The sequence below is a fragment of the Pseudorca crassidens genome, chromosome 3 (assembly GCF_039906515.1).
Source record: "Pseudorca crassidens isolate mPseCra1 chromosome 3, mPseCra1.hap1, whole genome shotgun sequence".
In the NCBI taxonomy this organism is placed as follows: Eukaryota; Metazoa; Chordata; class Mammalia; order Artiodactyla; family Delphinidae; genus Pseudorca; species Pseudorca crassidens.
The window spans coordinates 78274391-78293808 of record NC_090298.1 but is presented as its reverse complement, the minus strand read 5'-3'; the positions used below and the strand labels follow the sequence as shown (position 1 = coordinate 78293808).

The window sequence follows — 19418 nt, the reverse complement described above, 5'->3', positions numbered from 1 at the left end:
AAAATGGTGAACTTTATGGTGTGTGAATTATATCTCGATAAAGAAAGAAATGGAGTAGAATGGTTTGGCCTTAATGTCTAAATTATAATCAGATATCGGAAAGAGATATATATATATATTTTTTGCGATACACGGGCCTCTCACTGTTGTGGCCTCTCCCGTGGTGGAGCACAGGCTCCGGACACGCAGGCTAAGCGGCCATGGCTCACGGGCCCAGCCGCTCTGCGGCATGTGGGGTCTTCCCGGACCGGGGCACGAACCCGCGTCCCGTGCATCGGCAGGCGGACTCTCAACCACTGCGCCACCAGGGAAGCCCCGGAAAGAGATATTTCTAAATAATTATACAAATGTCATGTCATATACTTTCAGTATGTCTGAGAGTTAGGAAATTTCTCTTTATAAAATGTTTTCAATGTCTTGGGTAATTGTATTTGATGATTTCAGTTATTCTGATTTTAGGTTAAATCTGTGACTATTGCTGAAGGACTCGTAGAAGACCATTTTGATGTGACCGTGAAGATGAGCACCTACCTGGTGGCCTTCATTGTTTCAGATTTTAAGTCTGTCAGCAAGATGACCAAAAGTGGCATCAAGGTGAACCTGCGATTGTCACATAGGGTGACCAGCTTGTCCTGGCCTGCCTGGGACTGTCTTGGTTTTAAAACTGGAAGTCCTGCATCCTAGGAATCCCCTCAGTCTTGGGCAAACCAGTTGGTTGGTCATCCCGTTGTCTCAGATACTCATATTTACAGTGGGGTTCTAATAGCAAAAACATGCGGTGAGGCCTGGCCTGGCCTGGGTCATGGTCCTGGCTCCACCACTAACTGACTTTCTGCTCCCTTTTGCCCTGCTCCCCTTGGAAGTTAGCTTATACTTTTTTAAAATGTGTAAGTTGGACTAGATCCTGCAATGGTTTCTAAGGTTGCTCCTGTGTATAACTTCATGCAGTTTGGAAGTGAATGTCACGGACTACCTGAGCGGGAGTTTCTAACCATGGGAAGGAAGTAAGATAGAGCAGTCTGCTTGGAGTATTAAATGGCTCTGGGGAGAGCATTTGGGCCAGGGAATACTGGAGTACTAGAGAAAAAGATCTTGTTTCAAAGAGCACTTGCCACTCGGGTGGGTACTATTGTGTAGTGAACAACCTGCTCAACTGTACGCTGTGGCTCTGAATGCAAATAAGATTTTTGGAGAGGAGGGACGGGATACTTTATTTGAAGTTACCTCATTTTTTTAAATAGGGGTACATTTCCTATCAGGTTTCCCACCTTGGGCAGGCTTGGGACTTTGTCTCCTATCCCCTGAGTTCTTTAATGCCATGAAAACCCAAACTCAAGTCCATCTGTACTAGGCCAGTGTCCTCAGGGCAAAAGCTGGCTGCAGTGCTCTGCTGACTTCTCATTTTTGGCAACTAAGTCGGCTTTACTTTTTCACTATCTCATGTAAACATTTAAAAAGACATGTTTGTATTTGTTATCCAGCGTTTGTTGTAGTTTTCAGAAGGGGGGTTTGATCAGGAACAGTCAGCATTAATATAAGAAATAGAACTTCCAATTGTCTTTCTTAATATTGGCAACCATATCCCACAATATGAAGCTGTTAATGTCAGTCTTCTAGAGAAGCCACTGTGGCATTTGGATAACTTCCGTGTACCTTTCTCTTCAGGTTTCCGTGTATGCTGTCCCAGACAAGATAAATCAGGCAGGTTATGCACTGGATGCCGCGGTGACTCTTCTAGAATTTTATGAGGATTATTTCAGCATTCCATATCCCTTATCCAAACAAGGTATAGATTTGGCACAGGTATTACAAAGTGTGGCATTTACTGACCCCAGCAGTAGATTATATCCTCCTAATTGGCATCTCCCCCCTCAGCTCGGCAGGCCCTCAAGTCGTTAAAACCTGGCAGGTTCCTGAGGCACATGTCATGGAGATAATTTTGCCTTCTGACTTTAAATTAATTTTTTTAAAATAAATTTATTTATTTATTTTTGGCTGTGTTGGGTCTTCGTTGCTATGTGCAGGCTTTCTCTAGTTGCAGTGAGCGGGGGCTACTCATTATGGTGCGCAGGCTTCTCATTGCGGTGGCTTCTCGTTGCGGAGCACGGGCTCTAGGTGTGCGGGCTTCAGTAGTTGTGGCTCGCGGGCTCTAGAGCGCAGGCTCAGTAGTTGTGGTGCATGGGCTTAGTTGCTCCACGGCACGTGGGATCTTCCCAGACCAGGGCTTGAACCCGTGTCCCCTGCATTGGCAGGTGGATTCTTAACCACTGCACCACCAGGGAAGTCCTTGCCTTCTGACTTTAAAGACAAGCACAACTATATTATTGGGCAGATAGCAAAGGACAGAGGCTGTATTTTTTTCATGATTGGCACACATTTGGTAGGAACATAGAGTACTCAATGAATTTTTCGAATGAATTCATTGATAGAGCATGAGAAAATCTGCATTTTCTTTCTTACATGAGCCCTTAAAACTACTGTGTGTTTTGAGTTTTTAGGTGTATGGGAGTCTTGGGCATCCAAGGTCGAGTGGATTATTGAGACAATTGTTAAAATTGTCTAGTCCTCAAGCACCTTGTCAGAGAATTAGAAGTGGAGTCAGGAGGTCTGAAACCCAAGCCTGACTTTGTCTTGCAGCAGCAAAGTAACTCTGTATGAGTCACTGAGTCCTTTTTCTTTATTGTGAAAGGTTCTTCAGTCTAGAATAATCCATGATTCTGCGTGAGCCACGTAGTTTTTCTTTGATCCCTACGCCCATCCACTCTGAAAGTTAGTGTGTTTGGGCAACATGTAGCTTGAGATTGGTAAGATGTTTTTGTTTCCTTCCCAAGATCTTGCTGCTATTCCTGACTTTCAGTCTGGTGCTATGGAAAACTGGGGACTGACAACATACAGGGAATCTTCTCTACTGTTTGATGCTGAAAAGTCTTCTGCATCAAGTAAGCTTGGCATCACGATGACTGTGTCCCATGAACTCGCCCACCAGGTATATAAGCTCAATCACACTTTCAAAAAAATGTTAACTATATCTATATTGCTTTTCTGGGACATAGGCTATTCATACTGTTGTATGAATTCTACCAATTCATTTTTACTATGTCTTTTTTCCCAGAAGAAGAAATGATTTCTTTAAAGCATTAGGTACCATGTTTTATAATACACATTGCGAAGTTTTTCTTTTTACTTTGAAAAAAATATTAGCTTTATAAATATGTTAACATTCATATACTGACCTTACACATATAAAATATATTTCCTTCTGAATGTCTGACGTTTATGACCATGTAGATAATCTAGTTTCCATAGAAATCTGTGAATAACCTGAGTAATGTTTTCCTTTCAGTGGTTTGGGAACCTCGTCACTATGGAATGGTGGAATGATCTTTGGCTAAATGAGGGATTTGCCAAGTTTATGGAGTTCGTGTCTGTCAGTGTGACTCATCCAGAACTGAAAGTTGTAAGTTGTATTTACTTACTTTTTTTTTACATTTTAGATCAATCTGTTGTGTTGTTTAATGTTGCTGGAAAATACTTACTGATGTTAGATCATGGAATTCATAGAAAGATTGATAACTTCCCTGGGAGTTTAAATATGAATCAGGTTTCCAAAATGCTAGTGAACTTTAAAGATACATTGCAAAGGTTTATTTCCAAACTCAATTGCTTATTTCCAAATCTATGATTGTTATGAAGTTAGTATTAAATTTTGTCCTCCCTTAATATCAAAGAAATAGAAATAGTGACAACCTGTCTGTTCCATATCACTTCCCCAACCTTCGGGTTGCTCACTGAAGAAGTATTAGGTACAGATTGCTATTTCAATAGGGTCCTGGTTGCCAGATGAAATGAGTTATGTTTAAGATCATTGTACATTTGATTGTATAAGAACCTAGACTCATGGGTCACAGACTTAATGCTTTGGAACCTCTACGTGTTGACTTTAAAAATCATGTGTTTAACTTGTGAAAATCAAATGCAGTAAAATTAAAAAGAAACTTTATGTAAAAGCAATCCTTTATCATATTATAATTTTCATTTGGACATATTCGTATCCCATTTTCATCTTCCAATACACATAACTTTTATGTAGTTATAATTATAATGTACATATAATTATTACACTAGAGTGGATCATAAATATTTTCCTGTTTCCACATAGTCTTTAATAATAAAAATGATTACGTATGGATATTATTCTATTGGATAATATGCCCTAATCAGGTTATAGTTGGGATTTGTTTTTCATTACTTTTTCTTTCACTACATGGTTTTAAAGCTAAATTTCTTTGCTTTAAAATAGTATAGATGATGATTGGAGATACTTAAATCACTATACATTTTAGTTTCTGATTTTGGCACTGTTGGACTGTAGGCATAATGTTTTTCTTTTTAATAGGAAATTTTCCTTATTCTAAGGTGATAAGTATTTAAACAAAAATTTCAGTGTTGATCTAAGATCACTGTTTCTTGGCTGTTCTTTAGAAGATAGTAATTCTATTTAATTTTGTAAATTCTATAAATGTGGAAAAGGTTAGATTAGAAATTGAGAGTGTGAACCTATTATCCCAGGTCAGACCATCCTCATTTCGTATTTTTTTCAAGTAAATGTAAATCATTGGTGATGTTGTCTTTTTTTGTGTCTCAATAGGAAGATTATTTCTTTGATAAGTGTTTTAACGCTATGGAGGTAGATGCATTAAACTCCTCACACCCTGTGTCCACACCTGTGGAGAATCCTGCTCAGATTCGGGAGCTATTTGATGAAGTTTCTTATGAAAAGGTAAAAATGGATTATAAGGGTACAGTTTGGACCCTACACTTAAAAATGTGGGGTGGAGAGGTTATAGATAGTGTTTTGGGGTGACTTTCCCTTCATAAGGACTAGCCCAGATTGAATTCCTTCTCTTCTCACCCATGCTGCCCAGAGTTAACTCTTTTAGGCCTAACTTGAAGTTTAGCTTAAAATCCTAAAGATTATATTGTGGTCAGTTTGTTTACTCTCTTAAGTTGAATATTCATGGCCTACAGAAGCTTTTTATTTATCCTCCAATAAATAGGTCTTGATCGAGCATCAACTGTGTACCAGGCAAAAGCCTCTGCCCTTGTATAGCTTTTGGTGCCTTCAGAAACAGTTGTCCTGCACAATGTGTTTAATAAAAGAATTGGAAATTGTTGCCAACATATAATAATTGGGAGATTTTAAATAAAAATCCAGATTTTTGGCTTCGATTGGAGGGAAAAAGGATTCTGGTCATACCAGGCCTATATTTCCCTTAGCAGCATAGACTGGAGCTAAGTCATGGCTCCTTTATGAGATCAGAGTTCTGCTTTTCCACTTTCCCTTCCATTCCCAACCGTTTCTGTTATCCTCACCAAGGCAGAGAATGTGTCATTTATCATTATGCTTGGCAGAGAATGTGTCATTTATCATTATGCTTGGCTGTTTTATGTGTAGCAAATGGAAAAGTATATCTTGTTTGCATGTTTCCACCAATAGTGCAGAGGAGATAAAAGCAGACATAAAACAGACATATAAACACACACATAGATCAATGGAACAGAATAGAGCCCAGAAATCAACCCATGCATATATGGTTAATTTATGACAAAGGACCTGAGAATATACAATGGGGAATGGAGAGTCTCTTAAAAAAATGATCATTTAGTTCTCCCAACACCACATGTAAAATAATGAAACTGTACCACTATCTTACACCATTCACGAAAACTAACTTGAAATGGATTAAAGACTTAAATGTTAAGACTGTAAACCATAATACTCATAAAAACTGAGAGAAAAAGCTTCTTGACATGGGTCTTAGCAGTGATTTTTATGGTATATGACACCAAAAGTATAAGAGCATAAGCAACAAAAGCAAAAACCAAGTGGGACTGCATCAAATTAAAAGCTGTCTGCACAAAAAAACAACAAAATGAAAAGGCAGCCTACTGGATGGGAGAAAATACTTGCAAACCATATGTCTGACAAGGGTAATATCCAAAATATATAAAGAACTCATACAACTCAATGACTAAAGAAAACAATCTGATTTTAAAAGGAGCAGAGGAACTGAATAGAAACTTTTCCAAAGACAAACAGATGGCCAATAGGTACATGATAAGGTGCTCAACATCACTAATCATTGGGGAAATGTAAATCAAAACACAATGAGAGGGCTTCCCTGGCGGTGCAGTGGTTGAGAGTCCGCCTGCCGATGCAGGGGACACGGGTTCGTGACCCGGTCCGGGAAGATCCCACATGCTGTGGAGCGGCTGGGCCTGTGAGCCATGGCCGCTGAGCCTGTGTGTCCGGAGCCTCTGCTCCGCAGCGGGAGAGGCCACAACGGTGAGAGGCCCGCGTACCGCAAAAAAAAAAACAAACAAAACAAAAAACACAATGAGACATCACCTCACGCTGGTCAGAATGGCTCATCTCATAAAGACAAATAGCAAGTGTTGGCAAGGATGTGGAGAAAAGGGAACCCTCGTGCACTGTGGTGGGAATGTAAATTGGTCCAGCCACTGTGGAAAACAAAATATTAAAAAATAAAGCTATCATATCCAGCAATTCTACTTTTGGGTATTTATTCAAAGAAAACAAATAACACTAGCTTAAAGAGTTATGTGCACTCCCACGTTCCAGGCAGTGTTATTTACAACAGCCAAGATAATTGTTTCCGTAAGTGACCATTCCACAGTGCAATATTCAGCCATAAAAAAGGAAATCTTGGCACTTGTGACAACATGGATGGATCTTGAGGGCATTATGCTAAGTGAAATAAGTCAGAAAGACAAATCCTGTATGATCTCACTTATATGTTAAGTGTAAAAACAAACACACAAAAAATGAGCTCATAGATTGGTGGTTGCCAGGGGCGAGGGGTGGCGGTAGGTGAAATGGATGAAGGAGGTCAAAAGGTACAAACTTCCAGGTTATAAAATACATTATAGGGATATAATGTACAGCATGGCAACTATAGTTAATAATATTGCATTGTGTATTCAGAAGTTGCTAAAAGTAGATCTTAAAAGTCCTCCTCACAAGAAAAAAATTTGTAACTGTGTAATGATGGATGTTAACAAGGTGTATTGTGGTGATCATTTTGCACTATATACAAGTATTGGTTCATGTTGTACACCTGAAACTAATGTTATATGTCAATTATACCTCAAAAAAAACACCAGTCCTGTTGGCAGGAATATGCACACCATGTAGACATTCAGGGACCTGGGCTTTGCCTATCTAGTGACTCTATGATCCCCTAGAACCAGAGAGAGACTACCTCTGCCTAGGGGGGACCTAAGAAATTTTCCCGGAAAAGAAGATTTTGAGTTATGTCTTAAAGATGAATTGGGCTGTGCAGTGGAGGCTAACACAACATTGTAAAGCAACCATACTCCAATAAAAATTAATTAAGAAAATAGATGAAATGGGGCTTTTCAGGAAGTAAAGAATGTAGAAAGGGCTTTCTCGGAAGAGGGAATCATGATTTCTTAGGAAAAGAAGACTTGAAAGAGGGTGGTTGTTGAGAGACAGGGATGGAGGAAGGAAGGAAGAGTCCTTGGTGGTTAGTTGTATGCAAAGTTCAGGGGGAAACAAAGAACGTAAAAGAACATTTTTTTATCCTTGGACTACTTCCCTCGTTTGTCACCTGTCTGACCACTGGAGGCATTTGAGTTTGTGACCCATGATCTACAAGAATGGGAGTGGAGGGGAGAAGAGCTCTTATCAGGGGAATGCAGAGTATTTAGGAATTCTCTTGCTCCCTTTCTCATTGTTACTCTTGCCCTGCCAGTTCTCTTTGCTCAAGCCTGCCTGGGCTCCAAGATTCCTCACCGGTTACTCACCTTTGCTTCTACCCCTCCCCACTCCCACCCCAGAGCGGCAGTAGGAGAGCCACGTGGTGGTTCGTTCAAGTTCAGTTTTAGTCTGTACGTTGTCCACTCACCTGTGAATAATGGAAGGTCGCAGATGTTGGGGAGGCTTGGTTAGTGATAGAAAACGGTTCCAGTGGACTAAAAGCATAAACAGTCATGTTGATCCCCTGCCTCAACAGGTCCAGGTTTAACCCACTTTCTCTAATTGTTCCCTGAATTGCTAGACACTAAAAAGGTTACTGTATCTGCATTTTAAAGAATGACTCCAAAATAGTGTGAGGGTATATTAGATGGAGGCAAACTACAGCTAACAGTTATTTACGTTGTCTTTTCAGGGAGCTTGTGTTCTGAATATGCTGAGGGATTATCTTGGTGCCGATGCATTTAAAAGTGGTATTGTAAATTATCTGCAGAAGTATAGCTATAAAAACACAAAAAACGAGGACCTTTGGAATAGTATGGCAAGTGTGAGTATGTTTTTGTGTATCTCTGTGTTTGGGACTGACAGGCCTATTATCTTGTTTTGTTTTTGCTCTGCACCACATTAATCCCTCTGAGAAGAATCGTGAGTGTGTTTTACAGAACTGAGTGATGTGTTTATTTTCGGTTTTTAGATTTGCCCTACAGATGGCACGCAACAAATGGATGGATTTTGTTCTAGAGGTGAACATTCACCTTCATCTTCAGTAAGTTTTTACATCTGTACACGTTCCCCCGAAGCACATTCTTTGACTCCGTTTTGTTTGAAGGATAGATAGCTCTGTGCTGAACTTTCCGAGGTCCTTGATGATATCAGTCTCTCTATAGATAAGGCTGCGTTTAAACTATACCAGACTGACAGACTTCCACAATTTTTCTTATATCTATCTACGCAAGGGAGTTGTCCAACCTTCTTTGGTACCACATCTCACTGATACTAATTTCTTCAGCTTCACTCTCTGTAAAGCAGTGGATTTATGACATGTTTCTGTGGTAGGTCAGGACTGTATCCATCAGGCCATGTCGATCGTTTCCATAGCTCTTCATTTGTGAAAAAACATATGATGGGAGCATTCTTGAGCGCTTACTATGTTTCAGGCACGTTTGAGGCACTTACGTGTATCATCTGCTTTACTCTTCACAACACGCCTATGAGCGAGTACTGTTATCCCTGTTTTTACAGATGGGAATAGGAAATCCAAAGGCATATGATTAGTAAATTGTAGAGTGGGGATTTGAATTTAGATCTAACTCATGTCTTTAACTGCTAAACTATAAAGAATTCATAACACCTGAATCACAAAACAGTCTGAGTCTCTGTTTATCTGGCCTTGTGGAGTATTTTCATAGGTAGCTGAGGGTGAGTCTGGAGATCCAACAGGATTTTATCCACCAGATTTTTCTTTTCTTGGCTTTTTTGCTTTTAGAGACAGCTTTATTCAGTAGTTACTAGATGTGTCCTGTAGTACGTTTTATCCTTTTATTAGCTCTTAAATATTTTTTGAAAACTTTTAGTATCAAAGAATAGATCCTTGTTTGAGTTCACGGCCATCTGTTAAGTGTGAGCCATGTCGGTGTTATCGCTTGGGAAGTACAGGCTCTTGATGGGACATGTTTTCCCCACCTTGCTTGTCTGAGAGCCAGCATCGTTATGCAGGTGTTGAACGCGTGGCCACTTTCTGTCCCTTCTCCCCCTGCATTCATTCACACTCCTGCTTTGTGCCTGGTGCCAAGCTAAGGTCTGCCCAGGAGAACCAGGTGTGGTACCTGTTCTCAAGACATCTATGTGTACAGAAAGAGAATGAAAAGTAAACAGTCAGTGCTTTAATGGGCATACAGTGGCTGGAGACAGCGGGGGAAGGGAGCAGGGGAAGGGACGCAGAAGAGCTTCACTGGTTGCAGCGCTGTGAGCACAAGCTTGGGTTCTTTCTTTTCCTAGAGTTGGGTCCAAGTAGGTCACGCGTCTGCCTTTTTCTTATAAACCAGCACTGGCGACAGGAAGGCCTTGATGTGAAAACCATGATGAACACCTGGACGCTTCAGAAGGGCTTTCCCCTGATAACCATCACCGTGAGAGGGAGGAATGTACACATGAAGCAAGAGCACTATGTGAAAGGCCCGGACGACGCCCCAGAAACTGGGTAACGTTCACAGAGAGAAACTCATTTTGTTGCCTAGGTAACATCTGTCTTGTAGGGTGAACCCTTATTTTTGAAGTAGTGCCCTTAACTTTGTTGCTAAAATATTTTAATCAAATCTATATATCCTAGGAATTTGACTTATCCACCACCATCTATTCAAAAGGATGAAGATGATGTATAATTATTTTAACATTCTCATGGTTTGTAGTTAGATGTGATGGTAATTTCCAGTTACTGGCTTGAAATCAACTCCAGTAGAAGCATTTGCCACTTAGTTACAATAGTGCCTGGCATTTGGGTTGGAGCTAAGGACATAAACATTTAGGTGATTTCTGGGAAATACAAGAGACTCCATTCTCTTCTTTGGAAGTCTTGAGTTAGATCCCAGAACCTGTTTGTCAGCTTAACACTACAGAGGACATCACTGGAAATGAGACACTGCAACTGGACTGACCCTGGATGGACACTATTTACAAAACTTTTTATTTTGAAATAATTTCAGACCTATGGAGAAAATATAAGGAGAGAGCAAAGAGTTCCATATATTCTTTGCGCAGATATGTGTTAACTCTTTACCACACTTGTTTTCTCTCTCTCCATATAACCTAAAATATCAAACAGTTCCAAAAAATATGATCTTTATTTCTTTCTATATATATATGGCATATATATATTTTTTAAATGTTTGAGGGTAAGTTGGAGACATGATTTCCTCTTTACCCTGAAATACTTCAGTGTCGTATTTCCTAAAAAACAAGAGAATTCATTTATGTAACCACGGTACCTTTATCAAAATTATGAAGTGAACTTGATAAATACTATTATCAAATGTATCAACCTTATTCAACTTTCCTCAGTGGTCCTAATAATATCTTTATAGCAAAAGAAAGAAACCTGGTTCAGGATTTTACATAGGATCACATTGTATTACTGTTCACATCTCTTTAGTTCTTTTTTTCTGAAACAGTTCCTCAGTCTGTCTTTCTTGACCTTGATATTTTTGAAGAGTACAGGCTAGCTATTTTAGAGGATGTCCTTTAATTTGGGTCTTCTGCTGTTTCTTCACGATCAGGTTCAGCTTATGCATCCTTGGCAGGAATTCCACAGAAGCGATGCTGTGTTCTTCTGAGTATATGATTTAGAAGGCACATGCTATCAATTTCTGCCATTACTAGTGGTCACATTTTTAAAGTTAGGCACCCTGAGATCCCTTGAGGCAATCACTGCGCAGGCTGTCAGGGCTCACTCGAGCCCAAATTCCTAGCTCTATTCAAGGAGTCCAAGAAGAATGAATAGTGCCCCAGCTGGCCACTCCTACAAAGCTGGAAAATGGGCTGGGGATGTTTTGAGCTCTTTACAGTAGCAGTTTTGGGTACCATCCTTCTTTAAATGAGCCAGTGCCCGGAGCGTGGTAGGAGATTTAAGAACTGCTTGTTGCAGTGAATCAGCAAATGAACAAATCCATCCTCCTTTCTTGTAGGTACCTGTGGCACGTCCCACTGACATTCATTACCAGCAACTCAGACTCAGTCCAGCGATTTTTGCTGAAGACAAGAACAGGTAATTTGTTGTGGAACTAACTAGCTTTCTTCAAGAAGGAACTATGGAAATGTGTAGGACTTAGATAATAAGTTTTCTTTGCTATTTATCTTGGTTAAAACAAAAAGGATCAGGTCAGCCTTTATCTTAAGCAGATCTGTGATCCAATTTCTAGTGAAGAATATAGGTTTGAAAATACTGTCTGGTTGCCAAAAAGGAAGGACAGTATCTTGCCAGATAGGGATTAAAACAGTTGAGTTATGTAATGCTGAGGAGAAGAGATACTTGGGAAAATTTCCCCTTACTTTAACATTGCTGGGTTATATCATACATATGGCCTGAAACATGGCATTCTTCTCATAGGTCTATAAATCTCACAAAATTAGTGTCTAAAACTAGTATTGGCTTTTGTCTATTGGGATGCTGTTTTCTGGTTTCTAAAAGGAATGTGTTCAATATGAAACTCATTTCAGTATTAAAATTGTTCAGTATTAAACTCGCCTTTAATTTCCTTGTCCAGTCTCTGATCAGAAAAGCTTTCTCCAGGCAAGAGAGAAAATGGAGCTATGATTTATTTTATTTGCTCTAGATGTGCTCATCCTCCCAGAAGAGGTGGAATGGATCAAATTTAATGTTGGAATGAATGGCTATTACATAGTGCATTATGAGGATGATGGATGGGATTCTTTGACTGGCCTTTTAAAAGGAACACACACGGCCATCAGCAGTAGTGATCGGGCCAGTCTCATTAACAATGCTTTTCAGCTTGTCAGGTAATACAAGCTCTTCACAGTCTTGGTTTGTTTCTGAAAGCTGCTGTTGTCATTCAAATCCTTGATTTCTAAAGATGAAAGTGATTGCTAATAAGTTGAAGGGTGTTTTCTCCTAAGTTCTTCTAACAGTTCAAGGTTGCTTTTAGTCTTAGGATTAACCTCTTATCTGCGTCCGCTGAGTAAGGCAAAAGTAAGGAATCTGTATTTTAATCTTTATCATTAATGACTCGGATCAGACTGAGACAAAAGTGTAGAAAACCAGGAGACCAACATCCTGGAGAAACCTCTTGCCTGGTCCCTAAAGCCTAGTCCTGCGGCTTTTTCTGGCCCTGCTGTAACAGATCAGGTTTCTTCCCGCTGGGTCTCTGACAATCCTGAAGGCTTCTTAGAAGACCAAGTGGCCCAGGCCCAAGTTGTGGGCATTACATCTCTCAGACTAAAGGAGAGATCTCCACACGCCCCACTCCCACCCCACCCAAACTGGATTGCTGAACTGCATAGCATCTTTATGGCTCATAAAATGTGGCCCAACCAGATGACCTTTGAGTGGGTGAGGATAGTGTTCACTCTTTTTTTTTGCCCCATAACATTGGCTTTTCAGGAAATGTTCCCCAAGCCTAAAACTCAACCTTCTTCAATATTTAGGTAGAACTGAAGTCTAAGGGGAATCACCCAAGTGGGAGGGAATACTGTAATTCTCAGCCCCACGTTTCTCTGCTCTAAATGTTGTGGACTTCCTTTCCTGGGCCTCTTGAGGTGACAGAAAGCAGTGGGGAATAAAGATAGGGGTTGATTATCTAGCCGTTTCTGCCCTGCCTAAATATTCCCTTCCATAGCGCATTACTGATGACATCATAGGGGATTTTGTGTTTATTTACATGAGCGTGCACCCTACCACTAAGATGTTTAACACCAACCCTCTGTAATGAAGAATTGATATCTATATTCAGTTTCTTTTTGAAATGGAGACGAGGATGTGTTGACTCCAGGGACGCATACTTGTGACTGAGTGGCAGTCTCAGGTGAGGCTTCCTGAAGGATCTTTGATCAAATTTTCCATTTTACTCTGCAAGTTCAGCACAGTCCGACGTTTCACAGAGGGATAGATGCTGACCTGTTCCCATCGCATCTTAACCACAACTCATAGAGCTAGTTAACCCTAGCTCTATTATTTGAGAAAGTTCCTTCACAGTGTAAACATGCCACATGTTGTGATGTATGTGACAGGAAAGATGTTAGGATAAAGGTAATTATTTATAAGGGAGCGTTTATATCCGATTGAATGTTTTGCTGGAAGGTTGTTCAAATAACTTTTGAAACAAATAGTTGATTTCCTGGATCTTCTTTTAAACTGCTAACCCTGGTGTCTCTTGACCAGCATTGGAAAGCTATCCATTGAAAAAGCCTTGGATTTAACCTTGTACTTGAAACGTGAAACTGAAATCATGCCAGTGTTCCAAGGTTTGAATGAACTGATACCTATGTATAAGTTAATGGAGAAAAGAGATATGAATGAAGTGGAAACTCAATTCAAGGTAAAAGCCTGAAATAAGTTGAATAGTTTTTAGATAACTGGTTTGCTTTGGTGTAGGTGTGGAAAAGAGTTCTTATCATGGTGTATATTATATATATATATATATATAATATAATATATGTATCTTATATATATCTTGATATATTTTAAAGAAAATCACAATGACCTCAGTATTTGGGTTGACCAATGAAGACTTTGGTTTTATTTTGGCACTAAAAATAGGCATGGCACTGTTAGATTCTGTTCTTAAGTTTCACAGATTTGCCATTCCCTCATTAGGCTAATTGTTTATGTCACTTTACTTCTGTACTGTGGTAGTTGCTATTAAGATTTTCTGGGACTCAGGTACTTAAGCAAGAGGCACAAAATTGCTCCTTTTGGCAAAATGTAATGACGTCTTATATAATTTGCTCTCAAAATTTAGTCATATCAACTGTCTCTGTTAGTTTGCTTTGAAAGTGGCAGTTCATCTTGATTTTAAGTAGATAAGGATATATTTATAAAAGATTGTTACACAAATACTGAAATCGTTCATCATTTCTTGCTTTTGACCCCTTTTATAATTAAATATAAACAACTGCATGGTTTTGGAAATATGAATTGGACTAAGTTTTAAAAAATAATCCCCATCACCTGAGGGTGTATTGGATTATATAAACCATGAGATGACTTGGGACGGGACTGGTGACCTGTGTGGCTTTCCCACAGGCCTTTCTCATCGGGCTGCTGAGGGACCTCATTGATAAGCAGACTTGGACGGATGAGGGCTCCATCTCAGAGCGAATGCTGCGGAGTCAGCTGCTTCTCCTGGCCTGTGTGCGCAAGTACCAGCCCTGTGTGCAGAAGGCAGAAGGCTATTTCAGACAGTGGCAGGAAGCCAATGGGAATTTGAGGTCTGTTTTTATCGAACAACCGGTTTGTTCAGATAAGGGGTATCTTTTATTTTTCCACCATCATTGCTAAATGTTGGGAGAAAAAACAAGTATAACAAGTCTCCCCTGCTGTCCTTTTTGGGAAAATAATTTTTTGTTTTTAGACTTATCTATGCATTGCTCAACTTTCTGTTTTAAGTTCCTGACAGGAGGCCGGGGGTTTGGTTAATGGGGAGGCGGGCGGCAGGGATTCAGTCCTTTTAGACTTGGGGCTTAAGTCCTATCCAGGAAATACTAAGCCAACAATATACATGCTTCTATTCATAAAAGTGCTTACAAACAGGTGGTCCTATTGGATTCCTGACTTTTGTTCATGGACTGCATTTTAAGTCTAGTTTGAATTTCCTTCTTTTGACTTGAAAAGTGACCACCTATTGAGTCACTCAGCATCCTTAAAGTATGTTAGAAATGTAGGTATTTATAGAAGTGGCATTTCACAATGTATTTTTGAGAAGGCTACTTAAAACCTACTTTCAGTTACTTTCTCTTGCTTCTTTCCTAAAGTGTTACTGAAGGAAAGAAGTTATTTTTGTTTATATTTCCAGGCATGCTTCTCTGATTGTGGGTCCAGTTTATCGTTTCATAATCTGCCTCTCTCGTGCATGCAAACGCACTTCCGTCATCTCAGCCTCTCCCTGGGTGTGTTCTTTTCCACAGGCTGCCCAGCGATGTGACCTTGGCAGTGTTTGCTGTAGGGGCCCAGAACCCAGAAGGATGGGATTTTCTTTATAGTAAATATCAATCGTCATTGTCCAGTACTGAGAAACACCAAATTGAATTTGCTCTCTGTATTACCCACAATAAAGAAAAGCTTCAGTGGTAAGTAATTCATTCATGTTCAGGTAGCCAAGAGGAATTAAATTAGATCAGATCCTTCTGGCATCTGTTTTTGTCCTCTTGGCCAGGAACTGCATTTCCTGCTGGGAACATTTATGCAAGAGGGCACACATCTAATGTGTACGGTAAATAATTAGAGAGCAGCGGGTGTCAGGAAAAATATTTAAAGGAGTATGTATTTGCGTATATCTTTAAAATAACACATTTAGAAATTTACACCGGATATACCTATCTCAGCTACATTTGTGAGCAAATGAGAGAATATATGAGAATCGGTGTTGTAAACACTGTACAAATGTTAGTTTTTATTATTATGTAGCTATAGGGAGTTTCTCTGGTAACCTATTTATCTTTTGTGTCTTTATTATTGGCAGATCAGCTTTTTTCTTTCCCAAATTATTTTATTAAAGTTGTTTGGAACTTTTTCAGGGCCTCTTCGTTGCTAACACTTCTTGTCTTAATCATTCTAGGCTACTAGATCAAAGTTTTAAGGGAGATACAATAAAAACTCAAGAGTTTCCAGATATTCTTAGAACTATCGGCAGAAACCCAGTGGGATATCCACTGGCCTGGCAGTTTCTGAGGGAAAATTGGAATAAACTTGTACAAAAGTAAGTAGTGCCCAAAATTGTGTTGTGACTGGCAAAAATTCCTAAACCTGGCTGTTTTAGCTACGTTTGTAAAATAACAGTGATTATCTAAAGGGATTCTTTTGACTGAAGAAAGGAAGTAGAGGTACTTTAAATACCCTTAGAAAATATGAAACTCTAATTCAGTGCTAACTAATGGATCTGGATGGTCAAGTGTTTCATTCCATCTGGAATAATCTCTTCCCGCACCCCGTGACCTACCAGAAGCCGCCTGCACAGTTCAGGCAAGTCTTCTGTTTAGTACTTCCACTTGTTGTATCTGCCCAAACTCTTGTAGCACCTACTGCTTCTGTCATTTTCTTTTGGGTACTTAATCTTTTATTCAGCGGCTGGTGTGTTGATTTTTTACAACTAGATCTTAGCCCATTGGAGCAAAGAATCACGTCTTATCTTTTTCACGCCTAACCAGTTTTTAGTTAATTGCTATCACATATATGAGGCACTTAAAAATACATGTCGAATGAACAAATACTTCACAATACATTTTGACAATTTCTATTTCTAGGTTTGAACTTGGCTCAAGTTCCATAGCCTACATGGTAATGGGAACAACAAATCAGTTCTCGACAAGAGCACGGCTTGAAGAGGTAAAAAAAATAAACAAAAAGCTTTCTTTTTGAACTTCAGTGACAATTATCTAATAAATATGAGGTAGGCAAAATACTTTAAGGGCCTGATGAGTTAGAAGTGGATTTGGTCACTTGGTAAACGTTCTTTTTGGATGGGTGTTTTGTTTAGTGTGGTGTTTTTGACATGAGCAAAAATCAGTTACAAATAAACCATTGAAAACTGTGCCTCTTCCCAAACACATTTAGAAGTCTTAGCTCTGCCATTAAAAATTTTAGGGCTTAAAAATTACTTTAGACATTTAATCCCTGTTTAGGATGTTACAAGTGATTATCGGAGGTTTAAGTGACTGAAGTGATCCTCTAGTTATTTTGAAAGAGGCAGGTCTGGAAGCTAAGCTCTCCACTATTTGAGCTCATGATTTCCTATTACTTACTTATGAACCATCTACTTTCAGAAAGAATTCTAGGCAACTTTTAAGGTCCATATATAACATAATGCTAAAATAAAGAACAAAAAGCTGCATAATGTTCAGAAAGGAAATTGTATGAGGGATTTATGCTGAGGATAATTTATTGCAGTTGTACCCTAAGTTTATCATAGCTTCCTAGCGGCCAAAGAAAGATGAGAAAACAGTATGCGTTATTGTCAGGTAAGAGAGAACCGTGGAACATACAAGTTTTCCACAAAAGCAGACTTTTCTCTCAGTCTTAAACTTCTGAGGAGTTTGCTGTATGGGTCATTTCGTTGCGGTGGCTTTTCTATAATAATATTCTCTATAGTAAAGCTGTAGAGCAGATTTTACATGGTTTTAAAAATGGTGCAGTTAGATAAAAGCTGAGAGCCTAATATTAACTTTTTTAGGGGTGGTTCCATTGTGTAGTCTGGTTACACCATGATCTAGCTCGATGGAGAGTGCTTTGAAAATGGGAAAGAAATGTCACAACCCTTTTCTCCAATTTTTCAGTAGCCTCACCCAGGTTTGTAAGATTAACTTGCACATAATAATTCAAGCCTGAATTCTAGCGAAGTCTACAGCAGAGATATTCTGTGTGATGACAGCAGAGCCATCTATGGGCTGGGACCAGATAGACCAGGTCTGTAGCAACAAAACATTTCATTCATTATCTTGTTCTTTCATTAATTTTCTCATGAATTCATTCAAGACATATTACATTCTTACTCTACAACAGGTGTGGTTTTAGGTTCCAGGGCTACAATGACGAACAGGATAGACAAAGCCCCTGCCCTCATAGAGCTTACATTTTACTGGGGGAACCAGACAATTACAGACAGATCAACTCATGTCAGGTAGTTACATGCTCTGAAGATGAAAAAGGCAAGGGAAGGAGAGCGAGTGACTGGGTAAGGGAATGGTGCTGTGTCCTGTGGGATGACTCACGGACCTTTGAGGAGATGTTGAAGGAAATGCTGATATCTAGGCGGAGAGTGCTGTGTGCAGAGGAAACCTCGGGTGCAGAAACCCTGTGGCAGGACATGTAAATGAAAGAGCCCGAGATGTTGTCCGAATGCAGAGTGTCCTACTGACATTTACAATGCAGGAGTCATCCTGAGCCCTTCCTTCCCCTCACATCGAGTTCATCCCAAGTCCTGTTGGCTCTGCTTCCGGCATCTACACCCCATCTGTGCACTTCTCTGCTCTTACCCCGGCCGAGCCTTTCTCACCTCTTGTGTGGCCTATGGTGACAGCCTCCTTCCTAACTGGCCTCCCTCCTGCCACTTTGCCAATACCACACCATCTCCCACCTTTAAAACGGAAAAACAACCCACGACTGACCCTGTCTTGAAACCCTGCCTGTCACTCTTGAAGTCGCAAACCTCTCCTTCCCATGTGGATGAGAAAGTCCTTACCTGGCTCCTGCCCGCCTCTCCGGCCCTTTCTCACATGCTCCTGTGTTCACTGTCTCGCCCACTCCAGCCCCTCAGCCTGCTCCTGGGCCACCAGGTGTTTCTCCTGCGCGAGGCCTCTGCGCTTTCTTCTTCTGCCTGGCTTGCTCTTTCCCCAACTCTAGACCGGAAGGGTTCATTTTATCCTTTCGAGGCCCCAGCTCAGATGTCACCTTCCCAGACCACTCTGTCGAAAGCAGGCCACCCCCTCCCCAGTTGCTATCATAGCCCCGGTTTATTTTCTCCTCAGCAGTATAGAGTCAGCAGAGTTCATTGCTTGTCTCCCCAGGCAGACTGTAAGCTTCATGAGGGTAGGGTGCTTGCCTGATTCATTGCCTCATCCTCAGTGTCTCGCACAGTAATCAAGCCAGAGAAATGAATAAGTACCAGAGTAGAGATTCATGAAGAAATGGGTGAGGGGGAGTCCCTGGTACCTGCTGGGCTTTAGGTTCTGCACTTCACCCACATTACACGACGACATCCTCACCAACGCTCTGCAGTGTCACAAAGGAGGAATCCTAGTCCCAGAGAAGTTAATCATTTACTCACCAACTAGTAGCATAAATCTGGTTTTCTACCCATATGCACAGAAAATATTCTCAAGGAGGCAGGTTTGAATCAAATACGTACTCAGTTGAGATGCTGAATTTCCCAAGGCAGATGAAGATAGGAGTGATAAA

General features: G+C 40.2%; 1 protein-coding gene across 4 annotated transcripts in view; it reads left to right on the top strand.

The window, feature by feature from the left end:
- Positions 1-19418, top strand: part of ERAP1 (endoplasmic reticulum aminopeptidase 1) — a 32566-nt gene that overhangs the window by 11460 nt on the left and 1688 nt on the right. For all 4 annotated transcript variants that reach the window (XM_067731288.1, XM_067731289.1, XM_067731290.1 and 1 more), the window contains 15 exons: positions 460-594; positions 1666-1786; positions 2832-2986; positions 3344-3457; positions 4649-4780; positions 8214-8345; positions 8493-8564; positions 9844-9998; positions 11479-11558; positions 12127-12310; positions 13689-13845; positions 14553-14737; positions 15434-15595; positions 16084-16224; positions 16769-16850. In XM_067731288.1, coding sequence (XP_067587389.1) covers positions 460-594; positions 1666-1786; positions 2832-2986; positions 3344-3457; positions 4649-4780; positions 8214-8345; positions 8493-8564; positions 9844-9998; positions 11479-11558; positions 12127-12310; positions 13689-13845; positions 14553-14737; positions 15434-15595; positions 16084-16224; positions 16769-16850 — 2007 coding nt within the window. The remainder of the gene's footprint in view (positions 1-459; positions 595-1665; positions 1787-2831; positions 2987-3343; positions 3458-4648; positions 4781-8213; positions 8346-8492; positions 8565-9843; positions 9999-11478; positions 11559-12126; positions 12311-13688; positions 13846-14552; positions 14738-15433; positions 15596-16083; positions 16225-16768; positions 16851-19418) is intronic.